General features: G+C 46.4%; 1 protein-coding gene across 1 annotated transcript in view; it reads right to left on the reverse strand.

The window, feature by feature from the left end:
- LOC137616063 (OTU domain-containing protein 3-like) overlaps positions 1-21,718 on the reverse strand; it is a 130,797-nt gene that overhangs the window by 62,302 nt on the left and 46,777 nt on the right. The window contains exon 4 of the mRNA XM_068345740.1: positions 8,135-8,247. Coding sequence (XP_068201841.1) covers positions 8,135-8,247 — 113 coding nt within the window. The remainder of the gene's footprint in view (positions 1-8,134; positions 8,248-21,718) is intronic.

The following is a 21,718-nucleotide window of genomic DNA, read 5'->3' on the forward strand; positions in this document are numbered from 1 at the left end:
CTCGAGAACGCCGCACACGCTGACAATAGAAAAACAGCAACATTCATACTGTAATTAAAAGAAAAAAGTTTATATATAGATATAAAAACATTGCAATAAAATGTTATTTTCATTAGTAAAATAAATTTTTGAATATACTTACACGATAATCATGTAGCTGTCAACTCCGTTGCCCGACAGAATTCTACGGGAGGGATACGCCAGCTATCACTATACTAGAAGGGGGTGTACTCACCAGCGCCACCTGTGGCCAGGTACTGCAGTACTTCTTGTTGACACCACCTCACTTTTTCCTCAGTCCACTGGTTCTCTATGGGGAGGAAGGGTGGGTCAATTAAATCATGATTATCGGGTAAGTATATTCAAAAATTTATTTTACTAATGAAAATAACATTTTTCAATATTAAACTTACCCGATAATCATGTAGCTGATTCACACCCAGGGGGGTGGGTGAAAACCAGTGTACATGACTAAAGGATAGCTAAGTATCCCGTATTTCATATAATCAGTTATTTCAGAATAACAATGAAATAATAAGTACCTGGTAAGGAAGTCGACTTGAACCGTTACTCTGCCTTTATTAAGTTCGTCTTCCTTACTGAGCGCAGCGTTCCTCTTAGGAGGCTGAATCAACTCTAAGGTGCTAAAGTATACAGGGCTGCAACCCATACTAAAGGACCTCTACACAACCTCTAACCCAGGCGCTTCTCAAGAATGAATTGACCACCCGCCAAATCAAAAAAGGATGCGGAAGGCTTCTTAGCCTACCGTAACAACCCAAAAAACAACAATAAAAGCATTCAAGAGAAAGGTTAAAAAAAAGGTTATGGGATTAAGGGAATGTAGTGGCTGAGCCCTCACCTACTACTGCACTCGCTGCTACGAATGGTCCCAGGGTGTAGCAGTTCTCGTAAAGAGACTGGACATCTTTAAGATAAAATGATGCAAACACTGACTTGCTCCTCCAATAAGTTGCATCCATAATGCTCTGCAGAGAACGGTTCTTATTAAAGGCCATCGAAGTGGCTACGGCTCTCACTTCGTGGGTCCTTACCTTCAGCAAAGCAAGGTCTTCATCCTTCATGTGAGAATGGGCTTCTCTAATCAGAAGCCTTATATAATACGAAACTCCGTTTTTGGACATGGGCATCGAAGGTTTCTTGATTGCACACCATAAGGCTTCTGACTGTCCTCGTATAGGTTTTGACCTATTAAGATAATATTTCAGAGCTCTGACAGGGCAAAGAACTCTTTCTAGCTCGTTACCCACCATGTTGGAAAGGCTAGGAATTTCAAACGATCTAGGCCAAGGACGTGAAGGAAGTTCATTCTTAGCTAAAAATCCGAGCTGTAAAGAACATGTTGCAGATTCGGATGTGAACCCAATGTTCTTGCTGAAGGCATGAACCTCACTGACTCTTTTAGCTGTTGCATGGCAGACGAGGAAAAGAGTCTTGAGGGTAAGGTCCTTGAAGGAAGCTGACTGGAGAGGTTCGAACCTAGGAGACATAAGTAACCTTAAGACTACGTCTAGATTCCAGCCTGGAGTGGGTAAACGACGTTCTTTAGAAGTCTCAAAAGACTTAAGGATGTCTTGAAGGTCCTTGTTGGAAGAAAGGTCCAAACCTCTGTGGCGGAGAACTGAAGCCAACATACTTCTGTACCCTTTAATCGTAGGAGCCGAAAGGAATCTCTCATTCCTTAGATGTAAAAGGAAGTCAGCTATTTGGGTTACAGAGGTATTGGTAGAGGAAACTGCTTTGGCTCTACACCAGCTTCGGAAGACTTCCCACTTGGATTGGTAGACTCTACGAGTGGATACCCTCCTTGCTCTGGCAATCGCACTGGCTGCCTCCTTCGAAAAGCCTCTAGCTCTAGCGAATCTTTCGACAGTCTGAAGGCAGTCAGACGAAGAGCGTGGAGGTTTGGGTGCACCTTGTCTACGTGAGGTTGACGTAGAAGGTCCACTCTTAGAGGAAGAGTCCTGGGGACGTCGACCAGCCATTGTAGTACCTCTGTGAACCATTCTCTTGCAGGCCAAAGGGGAGCAACCAGCGTCAGCCGTGTCCCTTCGTGCGAGACGAACTTCTGAATGACTCTGTTGATGATCTTGAACGGTGGGAATGCGTAAAGGTCGAGATGGGACCAATTCAGCAGAAAAGCATCCACATGAACTGCTGCTGGGTCTGGAACTGGGGAACAGTACAAAGGAAGCCTCTTGGTCATGGAGGTGGCAAACAGATCTATCGTAGGCTGACCCCACAAGGTCCAAAGTCTGTTGCACACGCTCTTGTGAAGGGTCCATTCCGTGGGGATGACTTGATCTTTTCTGCTTAGGCGATCTGCTGAGACGTTCATGTTGCCCTGAATGAACCTCGTTACTAGAGTGAGGTTTAGACTTCTTGACCAAATGAGGAGGTCCCTTGCTATCTCGTACAGGTTCCTCGAATGGGTCCCTCCCTGCTTGGAGATGTAAGCCAAGGCTGTGGTGTTGTCGGAGTTCACCTCCACCACCTTGCCTAGCAGGAGGGACTTGAAGTTCATTAGGGCCATATGAACTGCCAGTAGCTCCTTGCAGTTGATGTGGAGCGTTTCCTGTTCCCTGTTCCACGTTCCCGAGCATTCCTGTCCGTTCAAGGTCGCGCCCCAGCCCGAGTCTGATGCATCCGAGAAGAGATGAAGATTGGGGGTCTGAATCGCTAACGATAGGCCCTCCTTGAGAAGGAGGTTGGTCTTCCACCACAAGAGAGTGGTCTTCATCTCTTTGGTGACAGGGATAGAGACTGCTTCGAGCGTCAAATCCTTGTCCCAATGAGCTGCTAGATGGAATTGGAGAGGGCGGAGGTGGAGTCTCCCTAACTCGACGAACAGGGCTAACGATGACAGGGTCCCTGTGAGACTCATCCACTGTCTCACCGAGCAACTGTTCCTCTTCAGCATGCTCAGGATGCAATCTAGGGCTTGGCTTATCCTTGGGGCCGATGGAAAAGCCCGAAAATCCTGACTCCGAATCTCCATTCCCAGGTAAACTATGGATTGGGAGGGAATGAGCTGGGACTTTTCTAAGTTGACTAACAGACCCAGTTCCTTGATCAAGTCCAAAGTCCAGTTGAGACTCTCCAGACAGCGACGACTCGTGGAGGCTCTCAACAGCCAGTCGTCTAAATAAAGGGAGGCTCTGATGTCCGATAAGTGGAGGAATTTTGCAATATTCCTCATCAGATGTTTAAACACCATAGGAGCTGTGCTTAGGCCAAAACACAGGGCTTGGAATTGGTACACAACCTTTCCAAAAACGAATCTCAGGAAAGGTTGGGAGTCTGGATGAATAGGAACGTGAAAGTAAGCGTCTTTCAGATCCAACGAGACCATCCAGTCCTCCTGCCTGACCGCTACTAGGACCGACTTCGTCGTCTCCATAGTGAACGTCTGCTTGGTGACATAAGCATTGAGCGCGCTGACGTCCAGCACCGGTCTCCAACCTCCTGTCTTCTTGGCCACCAGAAAGAGACGGTTGTAGAAGCCCGGGGATTGATGGTCCCGGACTATAACCACTGCCTTCTTCTGTAACAGGAGCGACACCTCCTGGTGTAACGCTAGCCTCTTGTCCTTTTCCTTGTAGTTGGGAGAGAGGTTGATGGGAGAAGTGGTAAGAGGGGGTTTGCGGCAGAATGGTATCCTGTAACCCTCCCTGAGCCACCTGACAGACTGGGCGTCTGCACCTCTTCTTTCCCAAGCTTGCCAGAAGGTCTTGAGTCTGGCTCCTACTGCTGTCTGGAGAGGAGGAGAGTCAGTGTTTGCCTTTTGAAGTCTTGGGACCTTTCCTAGACCTGCTCCTGGAAGAGTCTGGACGGGAGCTTCCTCGGCTGGGGGCTCTGCCACGAAAGGGCGGAATAAACCTTGTAGCAGGAGTATCAGCCACTGGGGTGCGGTAAGTCCTGGGAACTGAGGGAGCAACCTTAGCCTTACGAGCTGAAGAGGCCACAAGATCATGAGTGTCCTTCTGAATCATGGCCGCAGACAAATCCTTGATAAGCTCTTCGGGGAACAAGAACTTAGAAAGCGGAGCAAAAAGGAGTTGAGACCTTTGACAAGGTGAGATGCTGGAAGAAAGAAAGGTGCAAAGTTGCTCCCTTTTCTTAAGAACTCCTGAAACAAACATTGATGCAAGCTCGCCAGACCCATCCCGAATTGCTTTATCCATGCAGGACATTAAAAGCATGGCTGAGTCCTTGTCCGCAGGGGAGGTCTTCTTGCTCAAGGCCCCCAGGCACCAGTCTAGAAAATTGAAAATCTCAAAGGCACGAAATACACCCTTTAAGAAGTGGTCTAAATCGGAAAAGGTCCAGCAAACCTTAGAGCGCCTCATTGCTGATCTACGAGGAGAGTCGACCAAACTTGAGAAGTCAGCCTGGGCAGAGGCAGGGACTCCCAAGCCTGGTTCCTCTCCTGTGGCATACCATACGCCCGCCTTAGAAGTGAGCTTAGTAGGAGGGAACATAAAGGAAGTCTTCCCTAGTTGCTGTTTGGACTGCAACCACTCCCCTGATATTCTTAAAGCTCTCTTAGAGGACCTAGCAAAGACGAGCTTAGTATAAGTTGACTTAACAGGTTGCATGCCCAGCGAAAACTCAGATGGAGGAGAGCGGGGGGTAGCAGAAACAAAATGGTCCGGGTATACCTCTCTGAAAAGAGCCAGGACCTTACGAAAGTCAATGGGTAGAGGAGAAGACTTGGGTTCTTCCACGTCTGATGAGGGATCCAGGTGCGCAGCTTCCTCCTCAGAAACCTCATCACCAGAGTGTAGCGAAGTGAGAGGTAATGTAACAGCGGTATGCTGAACAGCAGAATCTGAACAAGCGGGTGCATAAACACTTGTGGTTTCATCCTCAAGTCTCTGTTGCTGAGTTAAAACCTGAGGTTCAGGCTGCAAAGACTGGTCAAGAAGAGTAGAGGAAGGTAGGCGCATGGGTTGAGGTGGCTGACTCCTAACATGAGTTTCTTGTCTCAAGAGTTGCGCTTGCTGTAAGGGTTGCGGATGCGCAGTAGCAGGTTCCTGAGGAACGAGTTGAGGTTCCTGAGGTGTGAGCTGCGAGAGTTGAGGTAGCGGCTGCGCAGAACGCAGTTCCTGTCTCGCGAGTTGAGGTTCCTGAGGTGCTAGCCTAAGGAGTTGAGGCTCTCGCCTTGAGGAGGGTTGAGGTCGCTGCAGCGAGTGCTGAGGTGGCTGGCTCATGGATGGAAGAGGTTGTCGTACCTCAAGAGGTTGTTGCCTAGCTGGTTTAACCGCAAGAGGAAGCGGAGGAAGTAAGGCATAAGACTCCTGCTCCCATTGCTGAGGTTGCCTTAAGGAAGGCGGAGGTTGCTGCACACCGCTGGTAACTGGCAACTCAGAACGCGGTAAGGTAGCCTGAGGAACCTCAACTTCGTACGCCTGGCAGACTGGACTGCGGTGAGGCGGAGCGCTCGCAGGAGGAGGTGTAACCTTCTCAGCCTGAAACTCACGCATTAAGACCGCAAGCTGTGACTGCATGGACTGCAGAAAAGACATCTTGGGGTCAACGGACGTTAAGGTCTGCTGAGGCAAAGCCTTAACAGAAGATGAGGTCTGTTGCGGCATCACCTTACCTCTCTTAGGAGGTGTGCAGTCACCTGATGACTGCGGAGAGTCAGAGCTAATCCAATGACTGCAACCAGGTTGTAGAACTCTTGAGGTCTGGACTTTGCGTTTGAGAGGTCTTGAGACCTGAGTCCAGCGTTTTCTCCCCGACATTTCTTCTGCAGACGAGTAAAAGACGGGCTCAATCGTCTGCGGGTGGGAGTGACGGTCTCTGTAAGACACGCCCGCAACCACCGAGGATACTTCTGTGCGCCGATCAAGGCCTGCCGAACCCTTTTGCCCTTCGACATTGCTTCTCCCCTGGGCTTGGGAGCTTGCAAGAGGTCCCGGACTGGGAGGATGACTGGCACGCACAGAAGTACCCTCACGCACAACACTGACACTGACACTAGCACTTGGCACCGCACTGACACTAGCACTTGGCACAGCACTGGCACTATCACCTCCCACTGCACTTTTGACCTTAAGTTCTTTGACTTCTGCCATAAGAGACTTATGGTCACTAACCACCGATTCCACTTTGTCACCTAAAGCCTGAATGGCACGCAAAACATCGGACATATCAGGTTGAGCACAAATAGTAGGTTCGGGGGTAGCCACTACAGGGGGAGGAAAAGGTTGAGGATCATGAGGTGAGGAAAAAAGCGAAGAGCGAGAAGAACTCCTCCTAACTCTCTCTCTCTCTAACTTGGTTGAATATTTAAGGAATCGAACAAATTCAAGTTCCGAAAGTCCGGCGCATTCCTCACATCGATCTTCCAACTGACAGGGTCTTTCCCTACAGTCAGAACAAGCGGTGAGAGGATCAACCGAGGCCTTCGGAATACGCCTATTACAAGACCTACATCGTCTATGGGGAGGGGCTTGTGAAAGGTCAGACATCTTGAATCAAAGAGCAAGTCAAGGGGGATTCCAAATCAAGCAAAAGATCGTTAACCATTAATCAAAACCAAATAAAAGCTATCTAAGCTAATTAGAAAAGTTTCCAGTATAGCGAAAGCTGAAATCTTAGAGAAATACTTCACCAAAAACCGTGAACAATACTCCAAAATCATAAGCGTATCCAAGAACGTCTTGCCGGAAGCACGACAGAGGAAAAAGTGAGGTGGTGTCAACAAGAAGTACTGCAGTACCTGGCCACAGGTGGCGCTGGTGAGTACACCCCCTTCTAGTATAGTGATAGCTGGCGTATCCCTCCCGTAGAATTCTGTCGGGCAACGGAGTTGACAGCTACATGATTATCGGGTAAGTTTAATATTGAAAAATTTAAATATATATATAGATACACAAATAAAAAGAAAAAACAAAAGAAAAGTATAAGAGCCAAAAGAAAAGTATAAGAGCCAAAATAAAAGTATAAGAGCCAAAAGAAAAGTATAAGAGCCAAAAGAAAAGTATAAGAGCCAAAAGAAAAGTATAAGAGCCAAAAGAATAAAGAAGTGATCAGAAAACACAGGTGTGTGTGTGTGTGAGATGGGTGGCCGGTTACCCTGGATACCCCCTACCGCTAACTAGGAGTAGAGTAGTTCCACCTCGTTAAAAAGTCTTGTGGCTAGGTTCAGCTTTTCCGAAAGGATAATTCCTATTAAATAGCGTTAGGTTTCTTAGTGATGAACTAGTAGATATTCTCCTAGCCTCAAATACAATAACCTGAATTTCCAAAATTCCATCTGGAGGTTATGAGTTGCACACCTTAACCTGTTAGGTGTCACCCACATGATATTACGTTTATTGCGATCTACTCAGTACGGTACCATCTTCAACCTACTACAGTATGTTTATGACTTTAAACACATGTTTATAACTGTCATCCTCATAATAATATCTTTACTCATAAAAAGTGTAGGAACATAATGTGGCCACATACTAAGTACACACACAATGTAAATGTAAAGTTAATAGGGCTGCCTGGCAAAGTTTTTTAATCTGGCGCTTCAACGCTTGCCATCAAAAGGCTCAAATTTTTTCAGTATGCTTCCACCCTATTTTGTATAAACTAACCTTTTGGCTTTTATTTTTTACAATCTCTCTTGCTAAGATGTATATATCTTCAGGAGGTATTGAATAACTAGCCAGTAATAATAATAATAATAATAATAATAATAATAATAATAATAATAATAATAATAATAATAATAATAATAATAAAAGAAGACAACTCTAATATTGGTAACCCCTTAGATGAGCAGAGCTCTAGTCTTGAATCCTCCAGGGATGAATATATCAATTTTTTTATATCGACTGATGATAACTTTTCATTATCAAGTAACTAAATGACAAGATGTAGAGAGAGATAGAGAGTAAGAGATCCCTTAGCTTTTGTTGCTGATTTTGGTGGGAAATTTATGGTTGAAGATTAAAAAAAAACTCATTAAAACATATGGATTGTGAATGGTGTGATGGTACGAGAGCAGAGGGATCATGTGGGTGTTAACTATTAAGGCCAAAACATTTCTTAAATAATATACTGTACTTTGACATTTGAATAAGATTTTATAAAACTATCTGTAACTTACCTGCCAAAGAGGAGCATTAAGTTGGTGAATAACAACAATAACTTGATGAAGTCGTGCAAAGGCTACAATACAATCATTGCCACCATAGGTACCAAGCTCTGCCAAGTTACTCACTGTAAACATGAAAAATTTATAAGCAAATACTGATTATTCATTGGAATTTCACAATACCTAAAAAATGTTTACATTGGCCTTTGTTTAGGCAAATTTCTTGTTAATAAGGCTACAAATCAGGTTTTTTTTTTTGGGGGGGGATAGCTTTTTAAAAACAAAATGGATTTTTCCACACAATCCCATTGGTTAATTTGTGGTAACAAAATCATCCCCATGATCTAGTCCCTTTTAAAATAAACTGTATAGGCACAGGTAGATCCCCTTGTCCTAAGCAGCCCACAGACTAGGCATTCACTCCATCTGATCCATGAGCTGATAGAATACATAAGAGTTGGGAGGAGGGAACCTGCATTGTGAATAATGAGTTCAAGCTTTTGTATTACTTCAATTTAACAACAAACCAACTACTTACACTGCAATTCATGTGGTTAGGATAGAGCAGCTGTAGGCTCAAGCTTAGATAATTGAGACCTGCAAGGTCCGGTTGAAAGCTCCAGTATTCAAATAAATACTGGGAGATATGTTTGTGAAAGAAACTATTGTATAATGCTACAGTATTTTGCTATCTGAATTTTAATGTCTACCTTACACTTTAGACTTGTCAAGTAATACCATATGTCAATGGGCCTGTATTCCAATGAGGAAGTGCTGTAGCCTGGAATTATATTTATACATTAAGTGAGATGTATAACCAAAAGCCAAAAACACTTTTGCAAAAACAGCAAAATGGAAAATGGAAAGATAGTCAAGAGAATAGAGATGAAAACACTAAGAAGGGAATCTTAAATACAAGAAGTAGGGACCACCTGTCTGATCCCTACTACAAGGCCCAACAATCATAAATTTAACCAACTGGGTATTGCTCAAACTGTTTTGATCTCAAAATATCTTCCATAAACATGTATCAATGTCCAACTGTTAGAAAAGTGGTAAAGTTAAAAAAGCATAACTTTTGCATGGTTCCCTGATACCTAATAGATTTCTTGCATAGTATAAGTTTTCAAGTACCGTCAATAGACACCTCGGGTCTACAAAGAAACAAGAATTATTCTGATATAACAAAGAAGACTGTCATCTTTGTAATTGGCAAGGAAAAAGTGACATGAGCATCAGCAATTCTCAGCTTTCCAAGATATGTCTCTGTAACAAAGTCAGTTAAAAAAAAAACATATCTACTGACTTCCAATCCTTGGTAGATTTGGGCATCCCTAAGATAACCTGTACAACTTATTCACTACTTCCTTAGTTGCAAAGTTGACATAACAGCCTCGGTGATAATGAAGAGTCACACAGTTGTACTAATGGTTCTGACCGGAGAGGCTCTGACTAGGCATTTTTCTGTCTAATATCTACAGGAGTTGAGTATGAGCAGTGGATTCTCTCAGCTGAAGAGATTTCTAGGAAGATCCATCAACACCCTCAACCTGATAAAGTTAATACTGTACAGTAAACACTTACTGCAACTATAAGTCACTTGGGGCTCTGGATTTTGTTGGTTACTAATATGATCACCTATCCATTTGACCTGGTAAAGCAAGTCAAGGTAAACTCAAGAGAGCCTGAAATCACTCCAAGATGATATTCCTAACTCCTCCTGTTCTCAGAAGGATTATTACCTGGACTTTCTTCAACTACAGGTGGGTCACCCCCAGGTCACTGATGAAATGGATGAAGCTTCAGAAGCAACAGTACTTAAAAAAAAAAAAAAAGAAGAAGAAGAAGGAGAGAGAGGGAATTGCAGTACTGTACTTTAACCGCTAGGCAATCAAGCAAGGAGGCTTCCAGGAATTTGCTACTGCAGCTATTCCCCATTCTTGCTAACTCTCAACTGTCAAGCTCCAACAAGCAATATAAGACAAATTTTCATGTTGGCTGTAAAATGAGCATCAATCAGACAACATTCCTATTCCCATTTGTACAGATTTCATTCACCCGCGACTCCTAATGAAAATGTCAGCATTTTCAATCGAGGGTTATGGGGCCTTACTCTTAGGTTTGGAACTTTGGGGCATTAGAGATGAGCTGCAAGAGCTTAATAAAAAAAAAAATTTTCCTTCACACAGAAAATACTCCTTCTTAAGACAATAGTTACAGCAATTGGACCTCTCCTTGGTCCTATATAGCCTCAATACACCTACAGTATACAAAAGCAGCAATTTAGAATGACAGTTTTCCTTTCAATTATCATGTCCTTGAGGCCTATGAGTGAGTTGCATGCTCTTTCTACATCACCTATATCAATGGAGGATCTTTGACAGGATTATCATAAGCTCCCAATTTTTCACAAATACCTAGACTACTGATACTCAGGACTGCACAGAGTTCCTTTTCCCATCCAGCCTTAGAATCAAACAAGGCAGATAGGCAGTCCCGAATGACTACTTTTTCTTGACTACTTAAAGAGAAGCAAGAACTCCACATGAGATTGAACATAATTTTTATCCAAATATCAGTAAAGGAAACATGATTATAAGAACTCTGAGACAGGTCATACTTCAGGAAAGTTCAGATTTCATCAGAAAACCCAAGTTGCTTCAGTGACTGTGAAAGAGATCACAGTTATCTCAATTTACTTGGTTTTCAAGGACTTTCAAGAATGATTTAGAACACAGTATTCGCCTTTTATGAATGTTGATAATGGAGATGTTAATTTCACTAAATTTTCCTTATTTTTATACCAAATATATTATGCATCTCATTACAACCATTATTTATGACAGGTCAGGTTTCTCCAGTAGCAGAAGTGCATTTTTTCTCTCCCTAATTTTTGTCATCTCCCTAGTTCATTCAACTTTCATTTTCAGGAGTAGTCCTCTATCCATGTTATGGCCACTCACTTCTCTCTTCAACTAGCTAATCCCAACTGTCGCTGTACACTGCATATTCATTTACTCTGGTATAAAATTACAGCTAGATCTGAAATAAACTGGATTTTGATTAAAATGGTGTTCCACTTAACTCTATCCAATAATAATGCAAGTAATATTTACATTTTAGTATCGTATTTGTGAATAAGAACATAGCGAATTATAATCTTTACCATTGTTTACTTTATACTTTCCAAATCAGCTGATTAACCCTGTGTGGTATGCCATTGGTAACCTATATTTTCGCATCAAATAACTCCCTTATTATGCTATGCTACCGAAGGATATTTCATATTTCTTAAATGAAACAATTATTACTAGGATATTCATAATTTTACTTTATAAAATAAGCTGTATTTCTGTTTAAGTAAAAAAATAAAACAATTTGGGAGTTTAACTTTACATATTCTCCTCTCCCTCTTCCCCTTAACTTCTTCCTTCTTTTATTCAATATTTCCCAATATACTTTACCTACCTTAATATTTATATATCAACATAAGATTTTGTATACACTAGACGAATTTCTCAAGTAAAAGCAACGCTTTCTTTGCCTTCCCAGCACTCGCTAAAGCAACCCAAGTCACTTACTCTTTTATGTATCTTAACTCTCGTGAAAAATGAGTGCCAACTGTACAAGCAAAACAGCTGTTTTTTATTCTGTTGGAATTGTGGCTATATGCATTTACGCAATGACTGTAACATAATTAACGATACTTTTATCAGTACCTTAATTTTCTAACCCATTGAAGTAAATGATGTGATAATATTACTGAGTTACTGTAGATGCCGGACGGAATCCCTACAGAAGACGACACCAACGCATCAGGAATAGCGTCATACTAAAAGAAGGCAGCGTAGAACTTCATACAAAAATGGTTAGTGGTCGTTGTATAAAATATATGCAGTAAACATATTTAATATCACAAATTTTTAAGTAATTTGTATTTTTCCTAACATACTTACCTAGAACTACTTTCTTAGGAGTTACTGGTAACTCACTCCCAACCGACCAGAATTTTGTGTAGTTTACCCTATTCCCATTTTCTATGGGTGACCTCAGGCAGAGTGATACGCGCCGTGGGCGACCCGGGGTCGGAGAGCGTGCTAGCTCAGGTCGTGCTCCTCAGTAAGTTTCGTTGATAAAAGGGTTCTCCTCAATCCTGCAGGACCCTCGGGGAAGGATGGGCGGGCCATAACCCGAAAGTAGTTCTAGGTAAGTATGTTAGGAAAAATACAAATTACTTAAAAATTTGTGATTTGTTCCAACACAGAGTACTTACCAAGAACTACTTTCTTAGGAGACTTAAACTTTAGGAGGTGGGAGTGTCCTGCAGGGACTAGGGTCTGAAGGTTGGGATCACGAGTGGGCAAAAAAGGAACCTAGATAGGGACTAGGTTCCGATGACCCCGTACTAGAAAACTGAATGAAAATAGGGGAAACTACCCAAAAACCTAACTTAGTGTTTAAGTGGCTTACCTCTGTACCAATACTTCTGAGATGTATTTCTTGCTGAAGACGTATTTCCTGGCCGCCAGGGCCTCTTGAGTCACGCCCACGCTGGGGATTAAGGGCCAGGGGAAGGATGATAAGGGGAAAGGTAAGGGATGAACGTGTGTCTCTTGGCTTACCGCCCCCGGTTTCCCTGGGCCCGTGACTTTAAATCTTTTGCAGGGCCGATATGACTGGGCCAAGGGCGAACCCATCCAAGGATTTCCTAGAACAGTCCTTCAGGTAATGTTCCGTGAAAGTGGACTGTCTGGACTAGGTACCCGCTTTCAGGATTTGGCCCACGGCCATGTTCTTCTCAAACGCTAGGGAGGTGCCTAGACCCCTAATATCATGAGGCCTTGGCCTGCCTGGGAGAGGGGTTCCCGAAGCATCGTAAGCTCTCTTGATCACCTGTCACAACCAGAAGGAGATTGAATTCTTGAAGACTGGTTTCTTCACCCGACCGGTCGAGATGAATAAACCCTTGATCTCAGGTCGGAGTCTGGATGTCCTTTCAAGGTATTTTCTTACTGCTCTGACCGGGCATAAGAGTAAGTCTTTAGGATTGTCCGACCGAGGGATTGCTGGGACCGAAAAGCCCTCGAGCCGAGGGTCCCAACAAGCTGGGTTCTGTGTTTTGGCCACAAAGTTAGGGACGAACTTAAACGAGGCCTCACGCCATCCTTTTGAGTGTGAGACCTCGTATGATAATCCGTGCAACTCACTAACCCTCTTTGCCAGAGCCAGGGCTAAGAGGAAGACCGTTTTGAGGGTGAGCTCCTTATCCAGGATGTTCTTGAGGGGCTCAAAGGGCGGTTCTGACAGGGCTTTGAGTACTATGGCTAGGTCCCACTGCGGTACCCTCACCTCTTGTGGGGGGCATGACTGCTCAAAGCTCCTGATGAGCATCGAGATGTGACGGGAGGCTCCCAAATCAATGCCCTTAAGGAGGAAGTCTTGACCTAATGCTGCCCATACTCCTTTTATTGCTGGAATGGAAGAGCCCATATCGTCTCTGAGATACACCAGGAAGTCCGCCACGTCGTGGATCGAGGCCCCCAAGGGCTTCATATTCCGGGAAGCACACCATTTCGAGAAGACTACCCATTTCGCTTGGTAGACTGCGATAGAGGAACGCCTTAAGTAACCCGACATCCTCGCCGCAGTCCTCGATGAGTATCCATCTTTCTTCAGAAGCCGCTCGATAACCTCCACGCGTGAAGGCGGAGGGACCGAGGGTTTTCGTGAAACCTTTGGAAGTGGGGCTGACGTAGAAGGTCTGGCCTGTCCGGGAGCGGCCAAGGAGGAAGACGGGCCAGTTCTTTTAGGTCTGCGAACCACTCCCTCTCCGGCCACCAAGGCACGACCAAAGTCATTTGAAGGTTGGTTGTTGTTCTTACTCTGTTGAGGACTTGTCGTATCATCCCAAAGGGGGGGAAGGCGTACACATCGGGGCCGTCTCAAGGATGTTGGAAGGTGTCCTCGAACACCGCTGACGGATCTGGGACTGGAGAACAGAACACAGGAGTTGGGCGTTCAGACGTGTGGCGAAAAGGTCTACTACTGGGGAACCCCACTTGAGTATGACTGACTGAGCTATCCTTGGGTGTAGAGTCCCCTCTGACCCTATTACCTGTCCTACTCTGCTGAGGCCGTCCGCCAGGACGTTCTTCTTTCCCGGGATGAACCTTGCTGTGAACTCGATCCCTTCTTTTGCCGCCCATTCTAGAAGTTGTCGATAACGCGCATAGTTCTTTCGACTTTAGACTCCCTTTCTTCTTTACGTAGGCTACTACTGTGGCATTGTCGCACATCAACGCCACTGTGTTCCCCCGGAGGAGATGAACGAATTCTTGACTCGCCCTCAGCACAGCCATCATCTCTAGAACGTTTATGTGGTGCTTTGCTTCTTCGCTCGACCATTTTCCCTTCGTCGATTTGTCGAGTAGGTGAGCCCCCCAACCTTCCTTCGACCCATCCGTAAACAATAGGACTTCCGGAGGGTCGGGTACGAAGGGCATCCCCTTCTCGGTGTTCATCCTGTCGTGCCACCACTGCAAGACTACCTTTGCTTCTGGGGAGAGCGGAACCACCTTGTGGGGATTTCTCCCTTGGGTCCAGTGTTCCTTCAGGTTCCACTGTACAGCTCGTAGTTTGAGTCTCCCTTGTGGCACTAACTTTTCTAAGGACATTAGGTGGCCCAGCAGCCTCTGCCAATCCTTGGCCCCCCTGGGTTGGTCCAACAGAAAGGGTTGCAGAACTCGCTCCAGGTTCTCCAATCTCTCCAACGATAGGAAGGCTCTCACTAGTCGGGTGTCCAGGACCATCCCAAAAGTAGGTCATCCTGGTGGAGGGACTCAGTTGGGACTTCTCTAAGTTGACTGTGATGCCCAACTCCTCGCAGAGACGAAGCAACTTCGCGCCCTGCTCCTTCAATTCTTCCTTTGAGGCTGAAAGAAGCAACCAATCGTCTAGGTATCGGATCAGACGGATGCCCTGCCTGTGTGCCCATATGGAGACCATCGTGAAGACTCGTGTAAACACCTGAGGAGCCGTCGACAGTCCGAAGCAAAGGGTCTTGAATTGTAGCACTCGGGTATCCCACTTTACCCTGAGAAACTTCCTGCTGGAGGGGTGAACGGGGATTTGGAAGTAGGCGTCCTTGAGATCCAGGGATATCATGAAGTCCCCTTCCCTCAAGGTGGCCAACACTGTATTTGCAGTGTCCATCTTGAACTCGGTTTTCGCCACAAACTTGTTGGCCGACAGGTCTATTACTGGCCTCCACCCCCTGTCGCCTTCCCCACCAGGAAGAGCCTGCTGTAGAACCCCGGGCCGGGCTCTTCGACTAGTTCCAACGCTCCCTTGGAGATCATGGACGACACTTGTTCCTGCAGTGCCGCCCGTTTCAAGGGGTCCTTGGGTATCAACCACTCCGCCTGAAGGGCTGGAATGAGCGGGGGGAGGTTCTGCTAAGAAGGGTAGTCTGTAACCTTCCCTCAGGATTGTCACCGTCCAGGGATCCGCACCGTAATCCCGCCATGCTTGCCAAGAGTGTTTGAGGCATCCCCCTACTTGAGGCTCCTGTAGGAGTAGGGGGCTTCACCTCCTATCTCCTTCTGGAGGGGCGGCCAGACCGACCTCTTCTTGAGTTCCCGAAGGACGGTCTAAAGTTCGACTGAGGTGCTGTGGTACCTCTACGGGGGGGCTGAGTTGCTTGCAGCCAGGGATCCGAAGAGGCCTCTCTTCTAGGTTGGGCCGGGGATGAACGGGAAGGGTGAGGGGCGTCCACGGAGGGTCTCCTGTGTGGTGGGCGTCTCATCGGGGGAGGTCTATGGTCTCCCACGTCCTTCATCTTCCTCACCCTTTCCATCGTCTCTTCCACTATCTTAAGGGGAAAGATTGCCTCGTCCCAGACCGAGGAATTTCTCAACCTTCTCGCTTCCCGGTCAGGGAGTTTCCTCACCAATTTGCTGAGAATCGTATCTCTCTTCCTTAGGACCCAATTGGTAGCCTGGGAGAGAGATTGGTAAGATAAAAATTTAAGGGCTTTGCTCCCTGAGCTAATCAGCTCTCTCAATAAGGCTTGGTTCTCTGGTAGGGACAGATCGTGAGAAGACTGAAAGCCTACCAACGTGCAGGCCCACCAGTCTAACCAGGAGGACACGTAAACCAAGTCCTGGGCCATGTTCTCCATCATGGAGGTCTCTGAAGGGGAAAAACACACCGGGGCCGTGGATGCTCTGTCTTCAGCAGCACCCTGGTTCAACATGGTGATAGCTGTCTCCGTTGTGCGGGGTCCTCCCGACGACCTTCAGGCACGTAAAATCTCTTCTGCGCCCTTAGTCCTGGGAGCAGCTTCGAGGCACTTTGACTCCTAGGGGCGTCCGCCAGGCCGTCCGAGAATTTGTCTATATGCTCCATACCCAGCTTTACGTCAGGAGCTAAGGGTAGAGCTAAGGAGGGCTTTTGCTGTATTGGATTCTCCACCAGCCTGCTAAGTCCGGAGAGCCAGGTCTGTTCTGTGGTGGGCATGGGCTCATCCAGCCGATGGTGCCGCCTTATGAGGGCCAACACCTTTCAATAGGAAGAGATGTCATCGGATGAGCACTCTCCTCCCTCAACCAGGGCCTCCGTCACCAGTCCCTCCGCACGAGTATCATCGGTGACGGTGGGGGGGGTAACGTTGGACGGGCCTACCCGTGTCACGGGCGGGCCCGCAGAGACGAAGGTATCCGTCATGGGATTAACTTGCCTTGCGGGTTTTCTCGCATCTGTAGGGATATCCCTGGCCGTAGGGCGCCCTTGGAGCTTAATGAAGTCAGCCAAGGAGCCCGTGGCTGGCGCTACGCCTTCCATCTGGTGGAGCGCCTCCCTCCGCAGAGTAGAGGCAGCGGAGGCCTTCGTCGACTTAGGCGCATCACGGGGAGCTTGGGAAGACCTCCCTTGGTGGGGTTCTGGTCTGTAGGAGGAGAAGGCGGGGCGAGACGGTTTGGACGAGGCTCTAGGGAGCCACCCGGAAGCGGCCGCGGCTGTGGTGACCTTTAACAGCTCGCTACGGGGCAGCGTGATGTTCACCCAATCCCTCGACTTACTCCTCTTCGCCTTCTTCTTAGCTGGTCTGGACTCCTTCCTATTCTGTCTTGAACGGGAGAGGGACTTCTTCTTTTTCCTGGACCTCTCGCGTTTTCTCCTTGAGGACCTGGTTCCATCCTCCGATGACGATGAATCTGCGGATGAGGAAGACGAGGAGGAGGAGAGGGAATCAGCCGAACCACCTGAGACGTCCAATTTCGCAGGGGGGACTCCATGACGAATTTCTGGTGCCGCAGACTGCAGGAAGACGGGCGGGAGCATCGCCAAGGGCGACGGGGGGGGACCGAAGAAAGTTCTTCCGGGCGAGCCATTGGTCAAACTCTTCTTCTAGCATGAAGGGTGACCTGCAGGGTGTTCTAGGGAGATCCCAAACAGCGGGGTCCGAATTCGACGAATGACCTTTCTCGGCATCCCCCCCGGCGGCCAAAGTACCTGAAACACATACCAAAGATGCAGGGGAAGAGGTAGTACCCGACTTCCCCCACATAGGGTCTTCAGTAGAGACGGGCCCTGCGGGCACCAGGACTTCGTCTCCCACACACACTCCCGCACCTCCCTCAGGCCCAAACACATGCCTGTATCACATCAGTAGCTTCCCCCACAGGTAATTCAGACTCCTGGGAAAGGACAATGGGCGGCTTCCCCGCAACGGACTTACCTCGTCCCCTACTCTGGGTAGGGGAAGATGGAAGGGAGCCACGTTCCGACGAGGCATCTGGAGACACCAAAGCAGAGGACGCGTCAACACTCTTGGGCGATTTCTTGGCCGACTTCTTCTTCTTTGTTCTATAAAGGACCCACTGGATATCGCCCCAGGACTCGCACTCCGAACACGTGACGGTAGGGGAGCATACCTTGCCCCTACATGACGAACAACGCGAGCATGGGTCAACCTCGGGCTTCGAAAGGAAAGCCCCACAAGACTTACCGGCCACAGGCCCAGGGCAACGGCGGGGATGCTCCATAATGAAACACTAACACACCAAGAGACACAGGGACACAGAGGAAAGGAGTAAGGATACAGACACAGGTACCACGTGGTGTACACAAAGGGTCGGGGACACAAAGGGTCGCACTGGGTAAGAGAGCGCGCGGCAAGATGTGAATCACGTCGCGACCAGAAACTTACTGAGGAGCACGACCTGAGCTAGCACTCTCTCCGACCCCGGGTCGCCTCAGGGCGTGTATCACTCCGCCTGAGGTCACCCATAAAAATGGGAATAGGGTAAACTACACAAAATTCTGGTCGGTTGGGAAAGAGTTACCAGTAACTCCTAAGAAAGTAGTTCTAGGTAAGTACTCTGTGTTGGAACAACTTGAATTTTACTGTATACATATTGTACAGTACAGAATTACAGTAATATTTATTGTAAATGTAGACTACATGTGCCGAGAATCAAAGTTGTCTGAACCAAAAAAGGGAACACATAAAAGTACAATTAAGCTTTACTGTAGTGATAGTAGTATATTACAGTAATATACACTAAAGTATCAGCAGGTTTTATACAGTATTACTAGATAGGAACAACTATACTGTGATAGAAACCAAGTAAAAACCTATCAGGCAGTACTTAGTGGGTCGATTATCCGAGCGTAGGCAATAGCAGTGAGTTGTTAGGTTAGGGTAGGAGTTATCCCCCGCCAGGGTAACATGCTTTCACGATTTTTTCCTTATCACCCCTGTCTTTATAACCTAACCCTTGTAAAAAACGAGGACTGACTGTATATAGATATATATCCTACCTAAAGGCAATATAGAACTTGCCTGCAGTCAAAAGAGTTCTAGCTGACAGGGTCTTTGGATGCTATACTCAAGAGAGAGGAAGATGAAGAAAAGAGAAGGCCAGTTATTCCTTTTTCATTCATCCTAGATTAACACTGGCCACCCGTTGAGATACTACAGCTAAAATTATTGGGGCCTTTGACTGGCGAGATAATGCTACATGGGATCCGTCTCAAGTTACAGCTCATTTTTTATTTGCCTACAAAAACACTGAATAGTCTGGCATATTCTTTACACACCCTCATCTTTCCTCATACACCTGACAACCCCACGATAATCAAAAAATTCTTGTTCACTCAAGGAGACAACTACTGTACTGTAATTGTTCAGTGGCTACTTTCCACTAAGCGAGGGTAGAATAGACTCTTTAGCTATGGCAAGCAGGTCTTCTAGGAGGACACTCAAAAATCAAACCATTGTTCCCTAATCTTGGGTATTGATTTAGTTTCTGTAGCATGGTCTTCCAATGCCTTGGTTAAGAGTTTTCTTGCTTGAAGGTACACACAGGCACACTAGTCTAACTGTTACTTTGTTTCCTTTCCTCACTGGGCTATATTCCCTGTTGGAGTCTTTGTGCCTGTAGCGACCTGCTTTTCAAACTGAGGAGGAGGAGGAGGAGGAGGAGGAGGAGGAGGAGGAGGAGGAGGAGGAGGAGGAGGAGGAGGAGGAGGAGGAGGAGGAGGAGGAGGAGGAGGAGGATTATAGTCCACTTGCTGTGCAGCTACCACAGGTCCTATCGAAAATATATCTAACAGCCAGGGTGTCACATCTTGCAGGTAGTGGGCAGTGAAGGTTGTTTATCCCCCTCCACAACCCTGCTTTGAAGTACCTGCATCACAGAGAGGTTCTTTTTGAATGCCAGGAACGTATTTATGCCCATGAGCTCCAAGATAAACATCTTGCTGTCGTGAAGGGCAAAGATTGATTGTATGGTCAATAGCCTGCCTGATCAATGAAGCGATGATGTCCCTTGTCACCCTTTTCTTAACCCTGCCTGAGCTGACAAACAGATGCTCGATCTGTGGACGAACTCCTTGAGTTCGTTGTAAGTAACGCCTTAACACTAACAGGACGCAAAAGCAGTTGATCCAGATCATGGGCTACCTCCCGAAGACTTGAAATTCTGAAGGAACTGAACCTATGATTGAAAACCACCAGATTTTGAGTCTTGGCAACAAACTCAGGGACAAAGCTGAACACATCTTGAACAAATCCTGTTGAACGGGCGTCGTCGTAAGACCATGCAATTCGCTAACTCTCTTGACAGAGACTAAAGGGAGAAGGAAGACCATTTTCAACAATAGGTCATGGTCTGAAACCCTATGCAATGGCTCATAAGGTGCTCATTTCATGGACCGAAGAACTTGCACAAAGTTCATAGGAGATGGTCTTGTTTCCGACCAAAGACGAGCCTGTTCAAAATTGTGTGTGAGCATGGACAGCTCTGCCAAAGACGAATCTAACTATTTCAGTTTAAAGACTTGGCATATGGCTCAGCGATAGCCTTTTACCGCAAAGACTGAGCAGTTTTTCTTCTCGGAGATAAAGTAAAAATTTGCCAATTAGGGGTACAGTGGCTATGAGCCGAGAGGCACAGCTTCCATGACACCAATGACAAAAGATCACCCACTTTGCCAGGTAGAATGAGATCAAAGACCTCATGAGGTAACTATTTCACCACTGGTCACGAGATGCAGGATAACCTCCAGGCGTGAAGTCATGGGGATCCCTGTGACTGATGTTAAATTGGGCATGAGGTTGGCATAGCAAGTTGTGGAGAGGCAGCTTCCTCGGAACCTCTGTAAGCAGTCTAGAAACCATTCTTTCTGTTCCCATAGCACAGCTATAAAGGCCATGTATAGGGTGGTTGCCGACCAGACCTTATTGAGGAGTTTTCTCATTAGGCAGAACAGGAAGAACACAGATGGTCTCATGAATGTTGGAAGGCAACCTGAAGCAGTGCCTGTGGGACCGGTAATGGAGAGCAGTACTGTACATCGAAGGTTTCTGGTTCAAAGACGACATGAACCCCACAAAGTTATTACTTTGCTTGCTATCTGAGGGTCCAAAGACCACTAAAAACCGACTGAGTCTCCCTCGTGAGCTTCTCAGCCAAGATATTCTTTTTGCCAGATATGAAGTGGGATGACAGGGAGATCGCAATGTCCCCTGTCTATCGCTGGATTTAAAACTGCTAGTTGGCAGAGTTGCAGCGCAAAAGTACCTTCTTATTGTTTAGATAGGCCACTACGATCATGTTGTCACTCATCAACACTACTGAGCGACCTGAAAGAGCTGTTGGTTATATTGAAGAGCAGGGCAAGTTGATTTCAACCTCAGGAGGTTTATAAAGCATTGCCGATCTGACTCGTACCATAGCCCGGAGGCCATGTGCTGTAGCAGGTGAGTGCCCCACCCTCTCATTTGATGCATCCATTAAGAACAATTCGGGAAGGGAAGAAAGAAGATCTACCCCTCTGAGAAGGTTTTCATCTGAGATCCACCAACCACTGGAATGAAGATCCCATGGAATCCCTGCTTTGGGCCCAAAAGGTCTTCAGCTACCACTGAAATGACCAAATGCAATGATGAATATTGGGCACTAAGCACTCTAATGAGGCTAGGTGACCCAGCAGGCACTGGCACAGATGAGCTTGTAGCAAGCTTCACACCAGAAACCGGCAATCCTTGAATCCTAAGATTCTTTCTGATAAATTTAATATTTTTACAATATT

This window comes from Palaemon carinicauda, chromosome 22 (genome assembly GCF_036898095.1).
Source record: "Palaemon carinicauda isolate YSFRI2023 chromosome 22, ASM3689809v2, whole genome shotgun sequence".
Lineage (NCBI taxonomy): Eukaryota > Metazoa > Arthropoda > Malacostraca > Decapoda > Palaemonidae > Palaemon > Palaemon carinicauda.